Source organism: Nannospalax galili, unplaced genomic scaffold, assembly GCF_000622305.1.
Source record: "Nannospalax galili isolate Female #2095 unplaced genomic scaffold, S.galili_v1.0 scaffold78, whole genome shotgun sequence".
Taxonomy (NCBI): domain Eukaryota; kingdom Metazoa; phylum Chordata; class Mammalia; order Rodentia; family Spalacidae; genus Nannospalax; species Nannospalax galili.
In genome coordinates, this window is record NW_008343387.1 from 5,509,806 (window position 1) to 5,528,099 (window position 18,294).

The window sequence follows — 18,294 nt, forward strand, 5'->3', positions numbered from 1 at the left end:
AAAAATTTATAAATTAGTATATAAAGGGTGATTGAAATGATATAGAATAATATCACTCCACCACAAGTAATCAGCTAAAATTGTGTATATATTTCCATCTATATCTCCAGCTTTATAACTGATACTAATTTATACCTTACTTTTTTTTGGGGGGGGGGGGCTCCTTGTAGCCCCAGCTGGCTGGCCTCCAACTAACAGGGATCCACCTGCCTCTGCCTCCCAAGTGCTGGGATTAAAGGCATACGCCGCCATGCCTGGCAATATCTTACTTTCTTAAAGCTCTATCCTAATCATTTTTTTCAGGTGGGCACAAATGGATTTAAATACTTTTTTTTTTACTGGCTTTACTGTCGTTTTGATATTTCTAGTACCCGTATCAATCTGTGTTATACAGTAGTTAAATTTTATGTAAAGGATGAGCTTTTCTTTTTAAAATAATTTTTTAATGTGTGTGTTTTGCTTACATGTAAAAGCACCCGAGTCCTGCAATGCCAGCAGAGGCCAGAAGTGAGCGTAGAATCTCTTGGAACTGGAGTTACTGAAGGTTGTTAGTTGCCAAATGGGTGCTGAGAATCGAATTGCTCTTAACCGCTGAGCCATCTCTCCAGCCCCGAAGACCTATTTTCTCGGTTAATACAGGGAGCTCAAAAATCTATAAGCATTAAACGCAATTAATTGCTTTCCTGATCTTATTTGCAATGAGAATGTTTAACTAATTAAGCAAGAGCATAAATGCCTGAAAATCTTTCTAAGGGGGCAAGATATATATAATAAAACAGTGACACAATTCCACGATAGGTTGGTGTGTCCTTGGTTTGGCAAGGAGAGCACAGAGGATCACCAGCATTGAGTGGATTTCGGGCTCCTTAGGCACAGAGCGCAAAGAGCTCAACTAAAGTCAAAGGTCGCTGGCTACATGGCGGCCTTCGGTGGAAAATACTCTCCCAAGCCAACATACTCAGCCCTCAGTTTTCCCCTGGTCTCTGAAAATAGAAGGATCGTGGCCATTCCGTAGGGCAACACCAAGTCCTGGAGGGCAACTCAGAGGAACCCGGAGCCAGCTTCTAAGACGAACTAGCGCATTCCCCCAACCGCCCACCGCTTTGCGCGCCTGCGCAGAGCCTCCAGTACCCAAGGGCTGTTATCTGAAGCACCTCGGCACCCACACTCACCCGGACCACGAAGTTCTAAGAGGAAGCTCGGCTAGTGTGCTCGGGTACCCAAACCCAAGCGTTTCTAAGAAACGAACTCCACAGGAGCTCAGCTTTCGACCTCTCCACATTGCGACGAGTCCACTCCTTTTCCGGTCCCTCTCGCAGCATATCCCAAACAGAAAGGTTCCGGTTCCCTCTGTCGCCATCAGCTGCCGACTTTCAGGATTGTACTACTGAGTGGACGTGAACGTGTGGCCACAGTTAACTTTCCAGTTCAGCAGCTACCAAACTGTATATGCAATGAAACAAAATACGTTTCTAATAGTACAAATGACCATGAAGATCTTTTTCCTACATATCACTTCAAACCTCGCGGTCACAATAGGAATGCATGCTAGTTTTTGTCCGCTCTGACAGAAACTGGTCACTTGGTGGGGATTTCCTCCATCAGATTGGCCTGTGGGCATGTCTGTGGAACATTTTCTTAATTGTTAATACTAGAGGGCCAGGACTGCAGAAATAAAACAGCGGTTAAGAGTACTGACTGCTCTCGCAGAGGACCCGGGGTTCGATTCCCAGCACCCACATGGTAGCTAACAACTTTAATTCCAGTTCCAGCGGATCCACATCTTCTTTAGACTTCCGCCGGCATTGCATAACACGGGTGCACCTACCTACACACAAGCAAAACACCCATACACATAAAATAAAAATAATAAAATTAAAAAAAAAAATACTGGTGGGTACCGTGGGCGGTGCCCTCCCTAAGCAGGTGGACCTGAGCTGTAACTGTGGAAGCCGGTAAGCATTTCTCCATGGTCCCTGCTTCAGGGCCTGACTCCAGATTCCTACTTGAGCTTCTGCCCTGGCTTCCTTGGTGAGACTAACCTGTGAGCTGAAATAAACCCTTTCTTCCCCGAGGAGGAAAAAGTTCATGTTTTATCAAGCAGCAGAGAAGCAAACAGCATGTCACTATTGTGTACTTACCAGGTATCTCCCCCAAAGACATGTATTCTTGGAAGAGACCCTGACTCTAATGCTTACAAACACTGAAATTACTTCCTAAAACTGTCTAGAACTTTCAAGGTACTAAAATATCACAGAAAACCAGAGGAGTCCAAATTTAAAACATATTTTCTACAAGTGACCTAATATTCTGGGCAGGATATATTTATGCAGAAGACTCAGCTTAGGCAGTGCTTGGAAGTAGAAAGTGATCAGTACACAGCATTTTACTAACTGTACAGAAAGTCTTCCTTTGCAAAAATAATGGTAAATTCCTAAAATTTAAGACATTATTCTACACTTTCGTGTGTGTCAAGTGTTTTAACGATTCTTTGAATCAGTGAAATTTATTGAGCCTTCAATTATACCTCCTGAACTAAAATACTGACCTCTTAAGACTGGCTGCAGACTTTTCAGTTGTTATGTCATATTCAGAGTTCCTGTGTTTGGAGATACATGACTATTTCTACAAAGGCAAAAAGCTCTGTACAAAAGCTTAATATGTCTGTCTTGTATCAGTTTCTGTTGGATTGTTAGATTCAAGGAAAGTCTACAGTGCAAACATGATTAAAGTTCTAAGGACTTCTTGTAAATGTACTATATGTTCACTAAATATACTATATACCACATAGCTTCAAAACCGTCTCACATTTTTTTCTTCAACCTTTGCCTTAATGTCTACAGGAAGCAAAACACTGTCTGAATCCCCAGAACAAAAGTTTTTTTTCCTTTGGTCTTTTTGAGATGGGGGTCTCTCTGTAGCCCCAGCTGTCCTGGAACTCACTAGGCAGACCAGGCTGGCCTTGAACTCAGAGATCCGCCTGCCTCTGCCTCTCGAGTGCTGGGATTAAAGGTGTGCACCACCATGCCGGGCAACAAAGGCTTTTATATAAAGTAAGCCTGAACTGAAATTATGCGGACTGTAATGCAATATATAGCCATTGTTACAGATATTGCCCAGAGAAACCCTCTATCTTATAACCAAGTTGTAGTTTATACATCTTTGTTTTGCTAGGAAATTCTTAACATCTATTTAACATTTTATATCACTCGGGAGGTGGAGGCAGGTGGATTTCTCTGAGTTCAAGGCCAACCTGGTCTACACAGCAGTTCAGTTCCAGGCCAGCTTGAGCTACAGGAGACCCTGTCTCAAAAAGAGCCCCCCCCCCTGCCAATTATATACTATTTTTCATTAGGATAAATAAAGTACTTCCTTAATCTCTATGGCAGTTTTATCCCTTTGAACAATGTACTAGTGCATTCACTTACTCAGCTTAACTGGTATATTTTAATATTTAAAAAAAATTCTACATAATTTGGTAAATTTAACTCTATCCTACCATTATTAGAATGTGGCCGAGAAAACCAATGTGTTTATATGGAAACTAAGTGGATGATAACTGATAATACTTCCTTAATCTCTATGGCAGTTTTATCCCTTTGAACAATGTACTAGTGCATTCACTTACTCAGCTTAACTGGTATATTTTAATATTTAAAAAAAATTCTACATAATTTGGTAACTTTAACTCTATCCTACCATTATTAGAATGTGGCCGAGAAAACCAATGTGTTTATATGGAAACTAAGTGGATGATAACTGATAAATAAACATTATGGTAAAATATAACTCACATGTACACTAACTTAAGAGCTAACAAAAAAGTTCATCTTTTTCACATTTTGGACATTACAACCAAAGTCTTCTTAAAACCAAACACAATGAGTGCTGGAGAGATGGCTCAGTAGTTAAGAGCATTTGCTGCTTCAGCAGAGAACCCAGGTTTGGTTCCTAACACCCACATGGCAGCTCACAACAGCCTGCAACTCCATTTCCAAGGAATCTCATGCTCTCTTCTGTCTGGCCTCTGACAGCAACAGGCACGAATGTGGTTGGTGCACAAACATATACACAAGCAAAGCATACACATAAAAAATGACAATAAATCTTAAAAAAAAATTAACCTTGAAAAAACTCAGGCGTTCAATACCTTAAAGTTCATCATTTCTAATTCCTTCCTGATATAGCTGAAGAAGCTGGGGACCATAGCAATTCAGTGACTTGCCAAAACATAAAATGAGAAGGGGTAGGACTCTACTAGTCCTATTAAACTAATAATTAGTTCATTCTTGTGTTCTTAACCAAGCCATCTCTCCAGCCCACATATTAAAATATTTAAGAGATAACAGCTTAAATGTGTGTATAAGGCAATAATATAGGATCTTTTGGCCTTACATTTAACTTATACATAAAATTTAGAAATAAAGAATTTTAAAGCTCAGGGCTGGAGGTATAGCTCAGTGGTTGAGGGCACATACTGCTCTTCCAGAGGACCGACTTCAGTTCTCAGCATCCACGTTTGGTGGCTTACAGCTGCCCCAAACTCCAACTCGAGAAGATCAACACCTCTGGCATCCGAAGCATGCACAGACGACCCCCCCCCACAAAACCCCACACACATACAAATAATTTTTAAAAATCTCTCAAAGCCCACCTACCACTAGACTTCATGTTTCTTTAAAAAAGCAAAATTTATGCTAAAAATTGACTATATTTGGAAAATTACCTATTGTTATTATACCATTAGAAAACAAAGTCAATGAGACAATGTACAAAGGCAGAAGACATGTACATTAACAAAATTACAAAACAATCTTCATTTATATTTTGGATCCTGAAACAAATTCCATAATTTCCTCTCCCAAACTACATTTATTCTCTTAATGGGGTGGAGTTCACACCCACTCCACAGAAACAATATGATGAATACACTAGAAATATGTTAAAAGAGACACTTTAATTTTTTTCTACATTATTTTGCATGTGTCTGTGTGTTCAAGGGTGCCACAGAGTGCATGCGGTAGTCAGAGGATAACTTGTGGAGCTGGTTCTTTTCTTCGATCATGTGGGTTCTGCGGATCAAACTCAGGTTATCAAGGTTGGAAGCAAGTGCCCTTACCTACTGAGTCAACTAATCAACACATGTGTGTATGCTACATGTGTGGGGGTGCCCATAGAGGCCAAAAAAAGGTGACCGATCCTCTGGAGCTAGAGTTATAGGCAACTGTGAACCACCCAATGTGCGTACTCAAGATCTCTAGAAAAGCAACAAGGACTCTTAACTACTAAGCTCTCTCTCCAGCCCCACCCTGAAGCAGCTTCTATTAAGGAATCCAGACCAATGACTGTCTCAAAAATTGAATCTATTCATTTTCTGGTGGTGTCATTTTAGAAAGGATTTCATAACCAAATTTTACATCTAATTAATTTCCATGTAAGTTTTAGCATTCCATCCTAAATTATGGAAGGCCTATTTTATAAAATCTTAGCAGACAAGGTAAACACTATGTCATATGTAAAGGAAATAATGAATTTTACAAAATTTCCATTAAAAACCTAATAAGCCAAAATGAAATTATAACATGTACCTACTAATAATCATGGATATCCTTTTAAAACGATTACAGATTTAATGATTAAGAGTGTGCAAATTTGGCATAGTAAGTGAAACTGGCGAATTTCTTTTGGCTCTAATTTGTATATGCCCAAAAAGGTATATATCAGCCAGCAGGATTTTTTGGTAGAATTTTATTTTGAAAATATTTCACTTGAAGATTGGTCTAAAACACTTTAAGGTATGAAAATGTTATACAACTTATCTATTACAAACGAATCAGATAATTCTTCAAGTAGTACACTGTTAGCTCACCTACATAAAAAGTATTGCACATTTTCCTTGTCTTCAGATGTTACTGATGACTAAAGTATATAGAACTCCAAACTATTTTAAAGTTATTCTGTGAAATGGCAACTTTGTAAATATCAGAACTAAATGCACTGTAAACAGCCAGTTTTGGTAAACATGCATTTATTCACAGATTTATTTCCTTTAGATAAATGCATAACCGCTCAAAATTATTTAAGAACGTTATGTTGAGGTACAAGAAAGAGCACACCATACAAATCTATTTTAATCTTCGTTTTGAGGAAACACTGACCTTGGCAAAAATCTGGCATTATTTTTTAAACGAACTATTGCTGGTAAGAAAGCATATTTTAAAACTCTCTGTGCTCTGCACTTGCTTTTTTCTTTTTAAGCTAAAATTTAAAAGCATTTTGTTTCCAAAGACTTAATTATCATTGCTCAAGTGCATAATCTTTAAAAAATGGACCCTGAAAGCAGCTAAGCACTTAAGTTGAAATGCCTTGAAAGCTCCATTCTAGTCATAAATACTGACTTAATCAATGAGACCACTCATTGAGCATAATTTTTGTAAACTGACAAAAATCAGTCCATTCTGATGTTACATAACTGACAAAATCCTACATAACACAGTATTCCTTCATTGAGCTGAGGCCATATTATATTTTTTTAATATAAATAAATTTTAAATCCTATTTCTCTGGTACTCCCAAGGTGTTACACATGTTAAACAGAACTGGGTGACTATAAAAGATAGCTCCAGACTTGACTATTAGTGTCAAACACAACTGTTCATAACAAGTGACTCCACTAGTGCACTGGCCTGATTGTTTCCAGCAATTTCATTTTACAGGAGTGAACTACATTTTATACACATAGGGAATATATCACTTGAAAATCCCCAAAATGGAAGGTTAGAAAGCTGATGGCCCTCTTTCACACCATTAAAGTTGGAATTTGACAAAAGTCCATGGGCACAATTTACAAACTTTAACGAACTATTAGGTTAAAACCATTTTCTTTGGGGAAGGTGGGAGGAACTTTTAAAACCTAAAACCTGTTATACAAAATTCCAGCTGCCTTTTTATAAAAGTACGTTCCTTAGATTAAAAATCATAAAATTAAGGTGCAAGAGTTTTAACAAAAATGAACTAAAGAGCTTTATTGACATCACAGTACATTCAAGAATAATTTTAAGAACATTACAGCTGAAAGAGAATGGTATATTTATAGTCTTATTATGTACTATTTCTTGAAAAAAAAAGTAATACAAAGAAATCCTATTAAGTAACTTGAAGCAGCATTTGAAAAGTACACCTATTTACACATTAAAAAAAAATTTTCTGGTTTCACCTACATAGCCACAATGTGCCTCTATAATGAGACAAGCCCTTAAAACTCATGGAATTTTTTTAAACAGCATCGTGGCATTCTTGCCACATCATTCCTCAGCGCTTACGACGGGGAGGCGTTGTCGATCTGAGGAAAAAAAGGGAAAAGACAAAATTTAAAAATTAAAATGTATTTAGTTAAAAATCTGCAATTTAAAATAAATACTTCTATATAGGATTTCTAATATTATTTTAAAATCATTTAACAAATACCAAACTGAGTTTATTAAAAGAGAGAGAGAAGAGAAAGGACACTTTCAACTTTGAATAAATTCAAAATTTTAAAAAAATCAGACAAAATACTTTAAAAAGTATACTACCTTGATCGGGACTTAGACTTGTGTTTGCGGCTTGCCTTCTTACCAGACCTTTGAGATTTCTCCATGGACCGCGATCGACTATGTTTAGGCTTCTTAGCCTTCTTTTCTTTGCTACTTCCTGGAGATTCAGAACTGCTCCTTCCACTAGAATCAGAACCTGAATGCTTTTTACTATCTTTGGTAGTATTTTTCTTATTATCCTGTCTGGAGTCATGTCTTACGATTTTAACAGATATAGAACCACTCCTAGAGAAAGTTCTTTCACTCTCTCGTTTCCTTTTTAGCCTGTCATCCTGACTACTAAATTTAAAATCTTTTTCTTCCCTTTTTGGCTTCTCTTTTCTTTTATCCTGCTCACGTTCCCTTTCTCTATCTTTCTTTTTCCTGTCTCTATCTATACTTCGACTCCTCTCCTTTTTCCTGTCTTGTTCTTTAACCTCACCTTTATGCTTATGACTGCTCCCACTAAGATTTCCACGTTGATCCTCAATTTTACGCCTATCTCGACTCCTACTGCGACTGGAACGATTGGCTCGTCTATCCCTCGAGCGACTTCTGCTTCTACGTCTGTCTCGGGAAGGACTCCGGTTTCTTCGTCTTTCTCTTTCAATGCTACTCCTATTAGATCTCCTTCTATCTCTAACCTTTACCCTAGTCCTGTTGCTTTCTATTTTAATTCTGCGAGAGTAGCTCCTACTTCTGCTACGTCTGGCTTTCATTGCTGGAGATCTACTTCTACTATGTCTCTTTTTCCTTTTAGGAGAAGAAGAGCGAGAAGAAGTGCAACTACTACCTGAGCTGGAACTGTATGAGGAGCTAGAGACAGTGCTGCTAGTACTACTGCTTCTGCTGTTGCTGCTTGAACTACCACTGCTACTGCTTCCTGATCTACTCCTTCTCTGTTTCTCTTTTTCTTTATGCTCTTTTTTGGGTTCTAAAATCGATGTCATTTCATTTGGAGTTCTTTTCTTTTCATTGACCACATCACCATCTGCTTCTCTTGCTTCCAGAAGTGATAAACTATTTTGCTCTTTATGAATAAATTCATTCATCTCTTTTGAAACCCTTTCTGTTTGTAGCTTTTCTTCTGAAACAGAAAAAGACAAAAAGACAAAGAAAAGCTGAATAAGAAATGAAAAGCTCCCATACTACCAAATTTTAGGCTATCAGATTCTAACAATAGTTTCACCTCTAACAGAATTAAGGTACAAACCACATAAGTAATCCAAAACTTTCTAGCAGCCACATTAAAAAGGTAAAAAGAAACAAGCGAAATTAATTTCCCTATTAACCCAACATTTATTATTCCAACATTGAATCATTAAAAAATAGTGAGACACTATTGTTTTTCATAGAATTTGTACAAAATCAGGTACTATCTACCTACAGCACACTCAGTTGAGAGCTAGCTATGTTTCAAGTACTCAATACTCCATGCAGTTAGCTAGCTACCATTTTGCACAATGGAGTTAAGAGTAGCAATTTTGCAGGAGTGGATATGACAGAAGATTTCCCTTTGTTCAGCCAGGGCAAATAAAAGATAGGCAGTGTTTCTTAGAAAAATTTTAAAGGATCTTAATTTCCCTAAAATCTGTCCAAATAAGATTTTTCAAAAAATGCATTCTAATACTCTTTCATTATTCCTACTATTATCATGGAAACAGTTAAAAACTATACTTATATGTAAAGGATTTTAAATAAAGCATTTCTAATCTTCTATTTTCCCTAAACATCCTAGGTACTGTTCAGGAGTTCTACAAATATACTGTTATTTCAAAAGTCTTTGCTTTCATTTCAATAATTTTAATATGAAACAAAGATAATCTAAACAGCTTGGCTTACAGTGACTGAGATGAATGGCTTTTACAACAAAGTTAAAGTAAAAACACTGTGTTTTTGCTCTCAGCTATCCACATTATTATAATCAAGCCTCCAGTTCTATCCTTCGATATTTTTACTTTCTTTTAAAAATAAAAGCACATATAAAACTAAACAAAAGCTACACAAATCTAAAAGATATACCTTCCATCTGTTTATCTTGTAATAGCTGCTGTTCTTTTTCTTTTCTCCAAAAAGCTTCCTGTTTTTGCCGGATTCGGTGCCGTAATTCTTCATCGTCAGTGTCAGATGACTCAGAGCCTCTGTCAGTCCTCTCATCTTCACTGTCTCCTGATCCATAACCACCCAGTCCACCTGTGTGCATAAAGCTCAATCTATCACATGGAAAAATTACACTATCCACTAAAAACTTTTTAAGGTCCGAGAAGAAAGCTCATTTCTTTTTTCATTGCCTTTTCCTGGAAGAATATGCTTATTCAGGGTGGGGAGAAGCATAAATTCAACTGTGTTCAGAATCCCAGGCAATAGCTATAATTAGTATCTTATTCTTTGGATTTATTTCCCAATTTCTTGCCACTATGGAATCATAACAATGGCTTTCTTTTACTGTCCTACTAATCAAGAAAATTATTTAACAGGACAACAATAAAGCCTTACTAAAGCTTAACCAATTCAACTTCTGTAATAAAATTTCAGATGACTATGAAAATATTTCTAAAGTTAATTCTTTCATTGTTCAACCTTTTCTAAGTTCAGGTAGGAGGCTAAGCAAATTTTCTCTAAGAAAATTAGAATACTATAATTCTCAACAGTATAGAAATGATGTGAATTACTCCCCACCGAGAAATGATCTAAATAGTAATCATAACAAGATTACATGGGCATTTTATTCTACCCATTCTCATGTTCCTCACAGAAATTAATAAGAAATGAAGATGTGGAAAAGGCAAATTCAAGCTTTAGAATCTTAGTAATGTATCATGCAAATAGAAAACTATGAACATATCACTATTGTTTTAAGATAAACCCGTTTCTTCTATGTTGAAGCTTGGTTTGATGCAACACAATTCATGTAAGTCATTAAAACCATTCCTATATAATTCCTCTAAGTATGTATGCAGTGATTTTGAAAGGGACTTTATCATAGCTAAATCATTAAATACAAATTATGTATATTATACTTTATAATATACGCATTGGAGCAATTAATGAGGAAATCCTTCATTCAACTTGCCCCAATAAACTAAATTAGCTATCACATTTAAAATCATTCTACTATGAATACATTAGTTAAAAAAAAAAAAAAAAAAAAAGATAAACCTTTTAGAGACTGATATAACCCTGAAATCTAAGCTTTATAAGCTAGGTAGGAATAGTCCATTTTCAAAACAGAACAAGTACAGAGACAAGGTAAGTGTGCTTTTTCCCTTTAGGCCCTCTCACAAATAAGGAAAACACTTACCGAGTCCAGTGAGGGAAGCCAGTGCACTGGACTGTGCCAGCTGTTTTGCAGGAGCTTTGTATCACATCAACAACAGGAACAACATGTTAACACAAATAGCCACGATTTCATAGTCATGAGAGTCTATGGTATTGTTAAATCTACTACTAGTGCTGCTTTTTGGGGAGAAAAGAAACATTAAAAACATAACAGTCATTTGAAACCAGTAGTATGTCTGGCTTTGAAATTACAATTCTGATGTGAGCTGAAATTGGTTTATGATGAGGAAGAGGTAACTATTATCTGTATTCCCTTCTGAGATATTGCACACAATTTTTATTTTCAGTATTTTTAAGTGTTACTAAAATTGTGGGGGAAGGTGCTTTGTAAGAATTATAACTGACAAAACTAAAAACTCCAAGGTTCATAATTCAAAATTCATTGCCAAATGTATCAAAACCCACATACCATTACCACGATATCTATTAAAAAAGAAAATCAGGTGAAATAAATTGAGTATCAGGAATTTTCCACAATGCATTTTAAAGGACAACAGCATGAATGCTATTTGTGTTCAGGTCAGATAAAGCAAAAATATTTGTATAGTTTCAATTTGGTATATAACAATCTAATCTTTCCTAAATAGTTAAAACATGCAAGTAGAGAATATTTAAATATTTGATAGAAATCCAGAGGACAACAACAGAAAAACCAAAATAGTCAATGAAGCCAAAATCCCCACAAAAACAAAAAAGCAAGAACACCCATAATATACCTTTTGTTGCTTTCCGATGTGCATCTTTGGCTACATAATAAATTTCTTCATCTGTGACGTCCAGCAGAATTTCAGTTAGAAGCATTTTTGTCAGCAACATCTAAAAAGTGAGTATTTTATATTGTGTCAATATACTGACAATATTGTATGTTGGCTTATATTATAATTAACTTTTTTTTTTTGTTTGAGAAAACTTCAACATTATAGGTACCAAAAAGCAACTATACATTTGAGCTTGTGGTAGTATACACCTCTAATTCCAGCAAAGCCAGATCCTGTCTCCAGTAAAAAGTATATATTTATCTATAGAGACACCAAATCTTATTCTAGAATCAAAAAGTAAAAAGTTTCTATTAACAAAAATGTCCAGGGCTGAGGAGATGGCTTAGTGGGTAGAGTAATTACTCCAAGCACAATGACCTGAGTTTGGATGCCCAGAACCCATGGGAAAAGCCAGGAGTGGTAGTATACACCTGTAATCCAAGCTCTGGGAGGCAGAAACAGGAGGACTGTTGGAGGCTCACCGGCCAGCTGGCCAGCCAGTCTATTCTATTAGTGCCAGGTTCAGTGAGAGACTTTGTCTCAAAAAATCCTGATGTGGTGGCACATCCCAGTACTTGGGAGGCAGAGACAGGAGGATCTCTGAGATGGAGGCCAGCCTGGTCTACATAGCGAGTTCCTGGCCAGCTGTTGCTACAGGGAGAGGCTGTCTCAAAAAGACCAATAAATAAATAAATAAATAAATAAATAAATAAATAAATAAATAAATAAATAAATAATAAAATAAGGTGAACAGCAACAGACACCTGATGTCAACCTCTGGCACAGGGAGATCCTGTCTTAAAAAGACCAACAAATTAATTAGTAAGTGAATAAATTAATTAAATGATTAAGGTAAATAGTAACAGACACCTGATGTCGACCTCTGGCCTCCACACATGCATTCATGTACACATGCACACATACACACACATTTCCATAGGAGATTTAAGTTGAAAGGAGTACCCTCCTTTCATTGAACAATATTGGTAAACATTCTAATACCAGTTTCAAGTCACTCAAGGTTAAGGAGGAAATAAGAGAAAAAGGACAATGGTGTTCTGTTCTGCCAGGTAAAGTTCTTTCATTCTAGGCTAGTATAATATACTTTTAAACTATTACAATATCGTAACATAAAACGGGAAATTCAGGGGGCTAGAGATAGCTCAGCAGTTAAGAATATTGGTTGTTCTTGTAGAGGACCTGGTTTGGTTCCCAGCACCCCGGTGGCTAACTGCCCATAACTCCTGTCCCACGGGATCCAATGCCCATTTCTGACCACCGTGAGACTGTATGACACAGGTGCACTTATATACTTATTTTTCTGCATATTTACTTCATCATTCTCAATAATTTAAAAGTAAAAAAAAAAACTTTAAAAAAACTAGAAAATAATAGATCAAGGAATGTTCTCCTGGGTCTCATGCACTAAAACAGTTAAATTTATTATTATTGGTGTGTCTGTGTGTCTGTGTGTATCTGTGTATGTAGGCCAGCACCCATCACAGCTTCTGTGTAGAGGTCAGAGGACAACTTTTGGGAGTCAGTTCCTTCCTTCCACCATGAGTTCTGAAGATTGAACTTAGAACATCATCAGGCTTGTGTGACAGCACTTTTATCCAGTGAACCATCTTGCTGACCCAGTAAAGCATTGTTTAATTTTATTGTTATTAAGAAACAGGCTTAATAACTTTACAGTCTGTCATTTTGTATTTTATGAATTATCTAGATATTTAGGAGGTAGAAAAGGTGCTTAGAAATAATATCTGAATTACTTATACATGCTTTACTTAGCAAATATATACATGAATAAATACTTCATAATTGTTTCAGAGTTCTCAGTTTAAATTTTAGATAGCTGCTCAGTAACTCTAAACAATTATAAAGAGAATAGATCCTTCCAGTGTTGAGAAACACCATTTTACCATTTGATACTCTTTCTCTTCTTCAGTCATCTCTGGCTCACTGTGCTCTTCTTGGGGAACTGGAGATGGACTTCTGCTGACTTTACCACTGCTCACAGCCTCAATATTTTCAGCATCTTCATCCTCTTCATCACTATCCTATAAAAAGAGTATGGAAACACAAATGTATGCTTATATTATTATAATATAAAATATAAAATATATATAATAAAAATATATATAATAGAAAAATAGAAAAAATAATATATAATATAGAAATAATATAAATGTACATTATTTTTATTTTATGTGTGTATGAGTGTTATGCCTGCATGTAGGTAAATGCACCCATGTCATGCAATACCCGCAGAGCATAGAAGGGACTGTCAGATTCCCTGGAACCGGAGTTACGGACAGTTGTTAGCTGCCATGTAGGTGCTGGGATTCGAACCTGGGTCTTCTGCAAGAACAATTGGTGTTCTTAACCGCTGAGCCATCTCTCCAGCCCCTAAATCCAGTCTCTTTAAATTACATTTTGAAGTTTTTTTACTTATAAAAGTTACATTGTCTATTTCAGACAAACATAATTTTTTCAATCATTTTTCCAAAATATTTTTTCTTTCTTAAAAAGGGTCTTTTTCTGTAGCCCAGATGGCTTCAGACTCATGAGCAGCCTCAGCCTATAGAGTACTGTAGTTACAGCATGTACCACCACATTCAGCTCTATATCTCTATTACATATTTCATTTCATAATCTAACATATAACCTGGAAAAGAATGGAAGGTTATAAGATGGTTAATGAAAATCAATTTTCTTTTCCTTTCATAAATTTTGGCCTATTTTGTAAATAACCAGGAAAACAACATGTCCAGATATGACTCAGTGACTATCTTCCAGAAATGAATGGCTTGTAGAACTCTGGAAAAATGGACCAAAGCTTAATTTTCACAGCTATATACCTATTTATCTAAAAAATGTCTTAAAATGGACAGGTGTGGTGGTACAGGTGAAGCCAGCCTGGACTACACAGCAACTTCCAGGCCAGCTGTCTGGACAGTAGTTTCCAGGATAGCCTGTGCTACATAGAGTTACAGGCTAGCCAGAACTACACAGTGAGTTCCAGGCCAGCCAGGATTATAGTTAAGACCTGTCTCAAAATTAAATACAAACAGCCAGGTGTGGCAGTGCACACCTGGCTCAGCACCTGAGAGGCAGAGGCAGGCGGATCTCTGTGAATTCAAGGCCAGCCTGGTCTACAGAGTGAGTTCCAGGCCAGCTGGGGCTATGGGGAGACCCTGTCTCAAAAACATCCCCCCACAAAACAAAACAAAAAGACATATTAATAATAAATGATTTCTGGTCAGTTCCAAGAGCTCTCAACTTGCCCTGCCTGAAACTAAGTTGCTTCTTTTTGGCTACAGGACAGACAGACACAAAAGAAATTAGGTCTACTTCAGGTTGAGAAAATGCCAACAATTCGTCTTTGTACAGTTGTAGTAGCAAGATACCATATTCTAAAAGGGAACCCCCCTACCCCTTAGTCAGATGCATCCTATGTCACTTTTGTAACTGTACTGTACTAAGAGATCACCTAAACGCTATCATGCATAGACTACTGGAATCAGGACAAATAAATTTAACAAGTCCAAAGGCATTTAGGAAGACAGAGAGAAAACAATCTCTAAACAAACAAAAAAACCCAAACCAAAAGCAAACCAACCAAAACAATAGTCTAGAGAGCTATTTTATGTAAGGCTGCAGTTTGTTTCTTAGTTTCTTCTCTTTTTCTTCTTTGCTTTTTTGAGAGAGGGTCTCTCTGTAAGCCCTAGCTGCCCTGGACTTGCTATGTAGATCAGGCTGGCCTCCATCTCACAGAAATCCATCTGCCTCTGCCTCCTGAGTGCTGGGATTAAAGGAGTATGCTACCACACCTGGCTCTTTTACTTTCTTTAAGAAAAATAAACTAATAGAATTTTTTTCTGGTCATTCTTATTTTAATAACATTTAAAACAAAATGGGTCTTTTGAGACAAAAAATACTGATGATGTTTATAAGCAAAACCATATATACCAAAATCCTGCTTTGAGTTTTATTTCTCCTTGAGACAAAAGACTCATTTCCTACATTGCAAACTGGTGATTTGGCTTTCACATGAGCTAGGAACCTATTACTGTAGAATAGAATTCCTACACCACTCATGCCACCTAACTGATGACTAAATACTTAAAGGGACTTAAAACCTTGTACTTTCACTGCTCATGTCAAAAACAATGAAAACTACTAAAGCCTCAGTTGAAAGCATGTATTTAAATGTCTACTGAGGGACTGGAGAGATGGCTCAGTGGTTAAGAGCATTGGTTGCTCTTTCAGAGGACCTGGGTTTGGTTTCTAGCATCTGTATGTCAGCTAACATCCCTGCCTAACTCTATTTCCAAGAGATCAGACACCTTCTTCTAGCCTTTGCAAGGCACTGCACAACACAGGTGCATTTACGTACATGCATGCAAAACACTCGTACACATAAAAATAAACCAAAAAAAAATTTAGTATCTATGGCAGATTCATTTCCTTACTGCCATTTAACATAGTTTTGTTTTGCTGCACCATAATATATATATGTATGTGTTTGCTAAGTAACATAAAAACTACATGGAATATCATAAGGCACAAAAAGTTTTATAAGGCGCTGGAGAGATGGCTCTGCAGTTAAGAGCACTGGCCACTTTTGCAGAGGAGCTGGGTTTTAATCCCAGCTAACAACTGCTCATAACTCCAGGGGATCCAACGCCCTCTATTGACCTCTGTGGGCGCTGACCGACACGGGTGCACTAACACACATGCTGGCAATACACTCACACAGATAAAGGAAAAATAATAAATAAAATATACAAAGTTTTACTGCTACCCCCTTTTCCCTCACCTGCCCTCAATACCATATAAAAATCACAAACCCCACTAGGTATGGTGGCACGCACTTGAAATCCAGTACTTGGGACAATAAAGCACTAGGATAACGAATTCAAGACCAGCCTAAGCTATAAAACAAGATCCCATGTCAACAAAATAAAATGAAACAACAAAAACCCCAAGCCTCATTGTACTTACTCCAACAATACTTAGCAACATTAATATTTTCCTGTAGGCGCAAGTAATTTTTTACCCAGACAAAATGATCAGTGTCATGTCAGACTCTACTTACAAATTTACTTCTCTGAGGTAGACGAGGGCCATCTCCTCCTTCAGCATCTTCTGTGGCCTTCTTTTCTTTTTTTGACAACTGTGAACGTTGTTGTTCCATTCTTTCCTTCTCTAATTTCTTCTGCTTTTCACGTTCCATTTTCTCAAGACCTTCACGAATCCAAGCTGGAAGAGTCCTGCGCTTTACAGCATCTGTTTCACACAGAAAAAAAAAAAAAAAAAAATTACAAGTCAGTTAAGTAAAAATCCTAATAAACAAATGAGTTCTTTCATCCTGATTTTTCTACAAATTTCATAAGCAAAAGCAAAATGTATCAACATTGTGCTTTAAAAACTATTTCTTTAAATACCAGCAGGGAACATGTTCTAATGCTTACAATTTGTCAGGGCACAACAAAAGTTCATTAAAGTGTCACCTCATTTACTCCATACAAAAGCCCTGGGAACACTACTATTATTCGATCTCTTTCGTAGGTGAAGAAACTGAAGCTCAATGAGATAAAGCGATGTGCCAAAAGTTAAAAAGCCAATAAATCATGATGTGGGCTAATTCAGAGCCAAATTCTTATACTAAGCTGCTTCCTAAAACATGAAAACAGAGCAGAGTCAAACAAAGGCAGAGTCCGTTTTCACACTAAGAATTCATCCAGTTAAAGTTTAAAAAAAAAAACAAAAAACCCCAGCCAAGTTAGAAGCCTCCTAATATGTAAAAAGAAAAGGTTTACTCTCTGGTCCATTAAATGGTAGGTGATTTGAAAGCTTCTAGATATAACACGGAATACAAAACTTGTCATTAAGCAATAGGCTAGCTTTAACATGTTAATTTAAAAGCTGAAATTTTTTTGCTAAAGTACTTATAAGAAATGAACTAATAAAAGGAAACTAATCTGGCAGCAGTGTATCTCATAAACTAAGAATGTAGCGATATCCAAGACAGAACACTGAAATGTTAACACTGAAGATGCTACAATCAGCAAAAACCTACATTTTATCACAAACCACTATTTAAGGTAAATAGTTAAAGAAAACTACTCAATACCGTTTACATTTTAGATCATGATCTTTAAGATTTTAGGGTTATAACTGACCATAAAATAATAGGGTTTTAAAACTATCATTTTTACGACATCAAGGCACTAGAAGAAGTTAAGAAATTAAAACATGTTTTTTACAGTGATAAAGACATTATGCCAATGTAGTTCATAAAATTTAAATAGCTACCAATCTGTGGAGGCTCCTGCTTCACAGGGAGTGCAATAGGCGAACGCTGCCGATCCCTGAAAGAAGACGGCCGTTCCCTTCTATTCTGTGGAGGTGCTGGAGGTCCTGGAGGTCCTGGTTGCCAATAAGGAGGATGAAATCCACCTTGCGGTGGACCAAAAGCAGCCCCATGCTGAAAGAGTATTGCATTTTATTTTTCTTCAATTTAATACAATACCCTCTGGGACACACGTGTGTTATGAACTGGGACACTAGAAATCCATGTGTTCAGGAAATCCAAAAATTCCCTGGCTCTAATATCT

The 18,294-nt window shown here is 36.8% G+C and overlaps 2 protein-coding genes across 11 annotated transcripts in view; both read right to left on the minus strand.

The window, feature by feature from the left end:
- Coq3 (coenzyme Q3, methyltransferase) overlaps positions 1-1,355 on the minus strand; it is a 26,375-nt gene extending 25,020 nt beyond the window's left edge. For 2 of the 5 annotated variants that reach the window (XM_029566715.1, XM_008839619.3), the window contains exon 1: positions 1,173-1,355. In XM_029566715.1, the coding sequence (XP_029422575.1) occupies positions 1,173-1,282 (110 nt within the window). In that variant the 5' untranslated portion in view covers positions 1,283-1,355. Of the gene's footprint in view, positions 1-464; positions 653-1,172 lie in introns of those variants that run through there. The other 3 variants (XM_029566714.1, XM_008839620.3, XM_029566716.1) reach the window with 3 other exon arrangements.
- A 4,378-nt stretch (positions 1,356-5,733) lies between these two features.
- The window catches only part of Pnisr (PNN interacting serine and arginine rich protein), a 31,858-nt gene continuing 19,297 nt past the window's right edge, over positions 5,734-18,294 (minus strand). For 3 of the 6 annotated variants that reach the window (XM_008839622.2, XM_008839625.2, XM_008839624.2), the window contains exons 5-12: positions 17,993-18,164; positions 16,773-16,963; positions 13,594-13,731; positions 11,630-11,729; positions 10,876-10,929; positions 9,597-9,767; positions 7,575-8,661; positions 7,312-7,342 (exon numbers count right to left, since the gene is read on the minus strand). In XM_008839622.2, the coding sequence (XP_008837844.1) occupies positions 7,312-7,342; positions 7,575-8,661; positions 9,597-9,767; positions 10,876-10,929; positions 11,630-11,729; positions 13,594-13,731; positions 16,773-16,963; positions 17,993-18,164 (1,944 nt within the window). Of the gene's footprint in view, positions 7,343-7,574; positions 8,662-9,596; positions 9,768-10,875; positions 10,930-11,629; positions 11,730-13,593; positions 13,732-16,772; positions 16,964-17,992; positions 18,165-18,294 lie in introns of those variants that run through there. The other 3 variants (XM_029566709.1, XM_008839623.2, XM_029566710.1) reach the window with 3 other exon arrangements.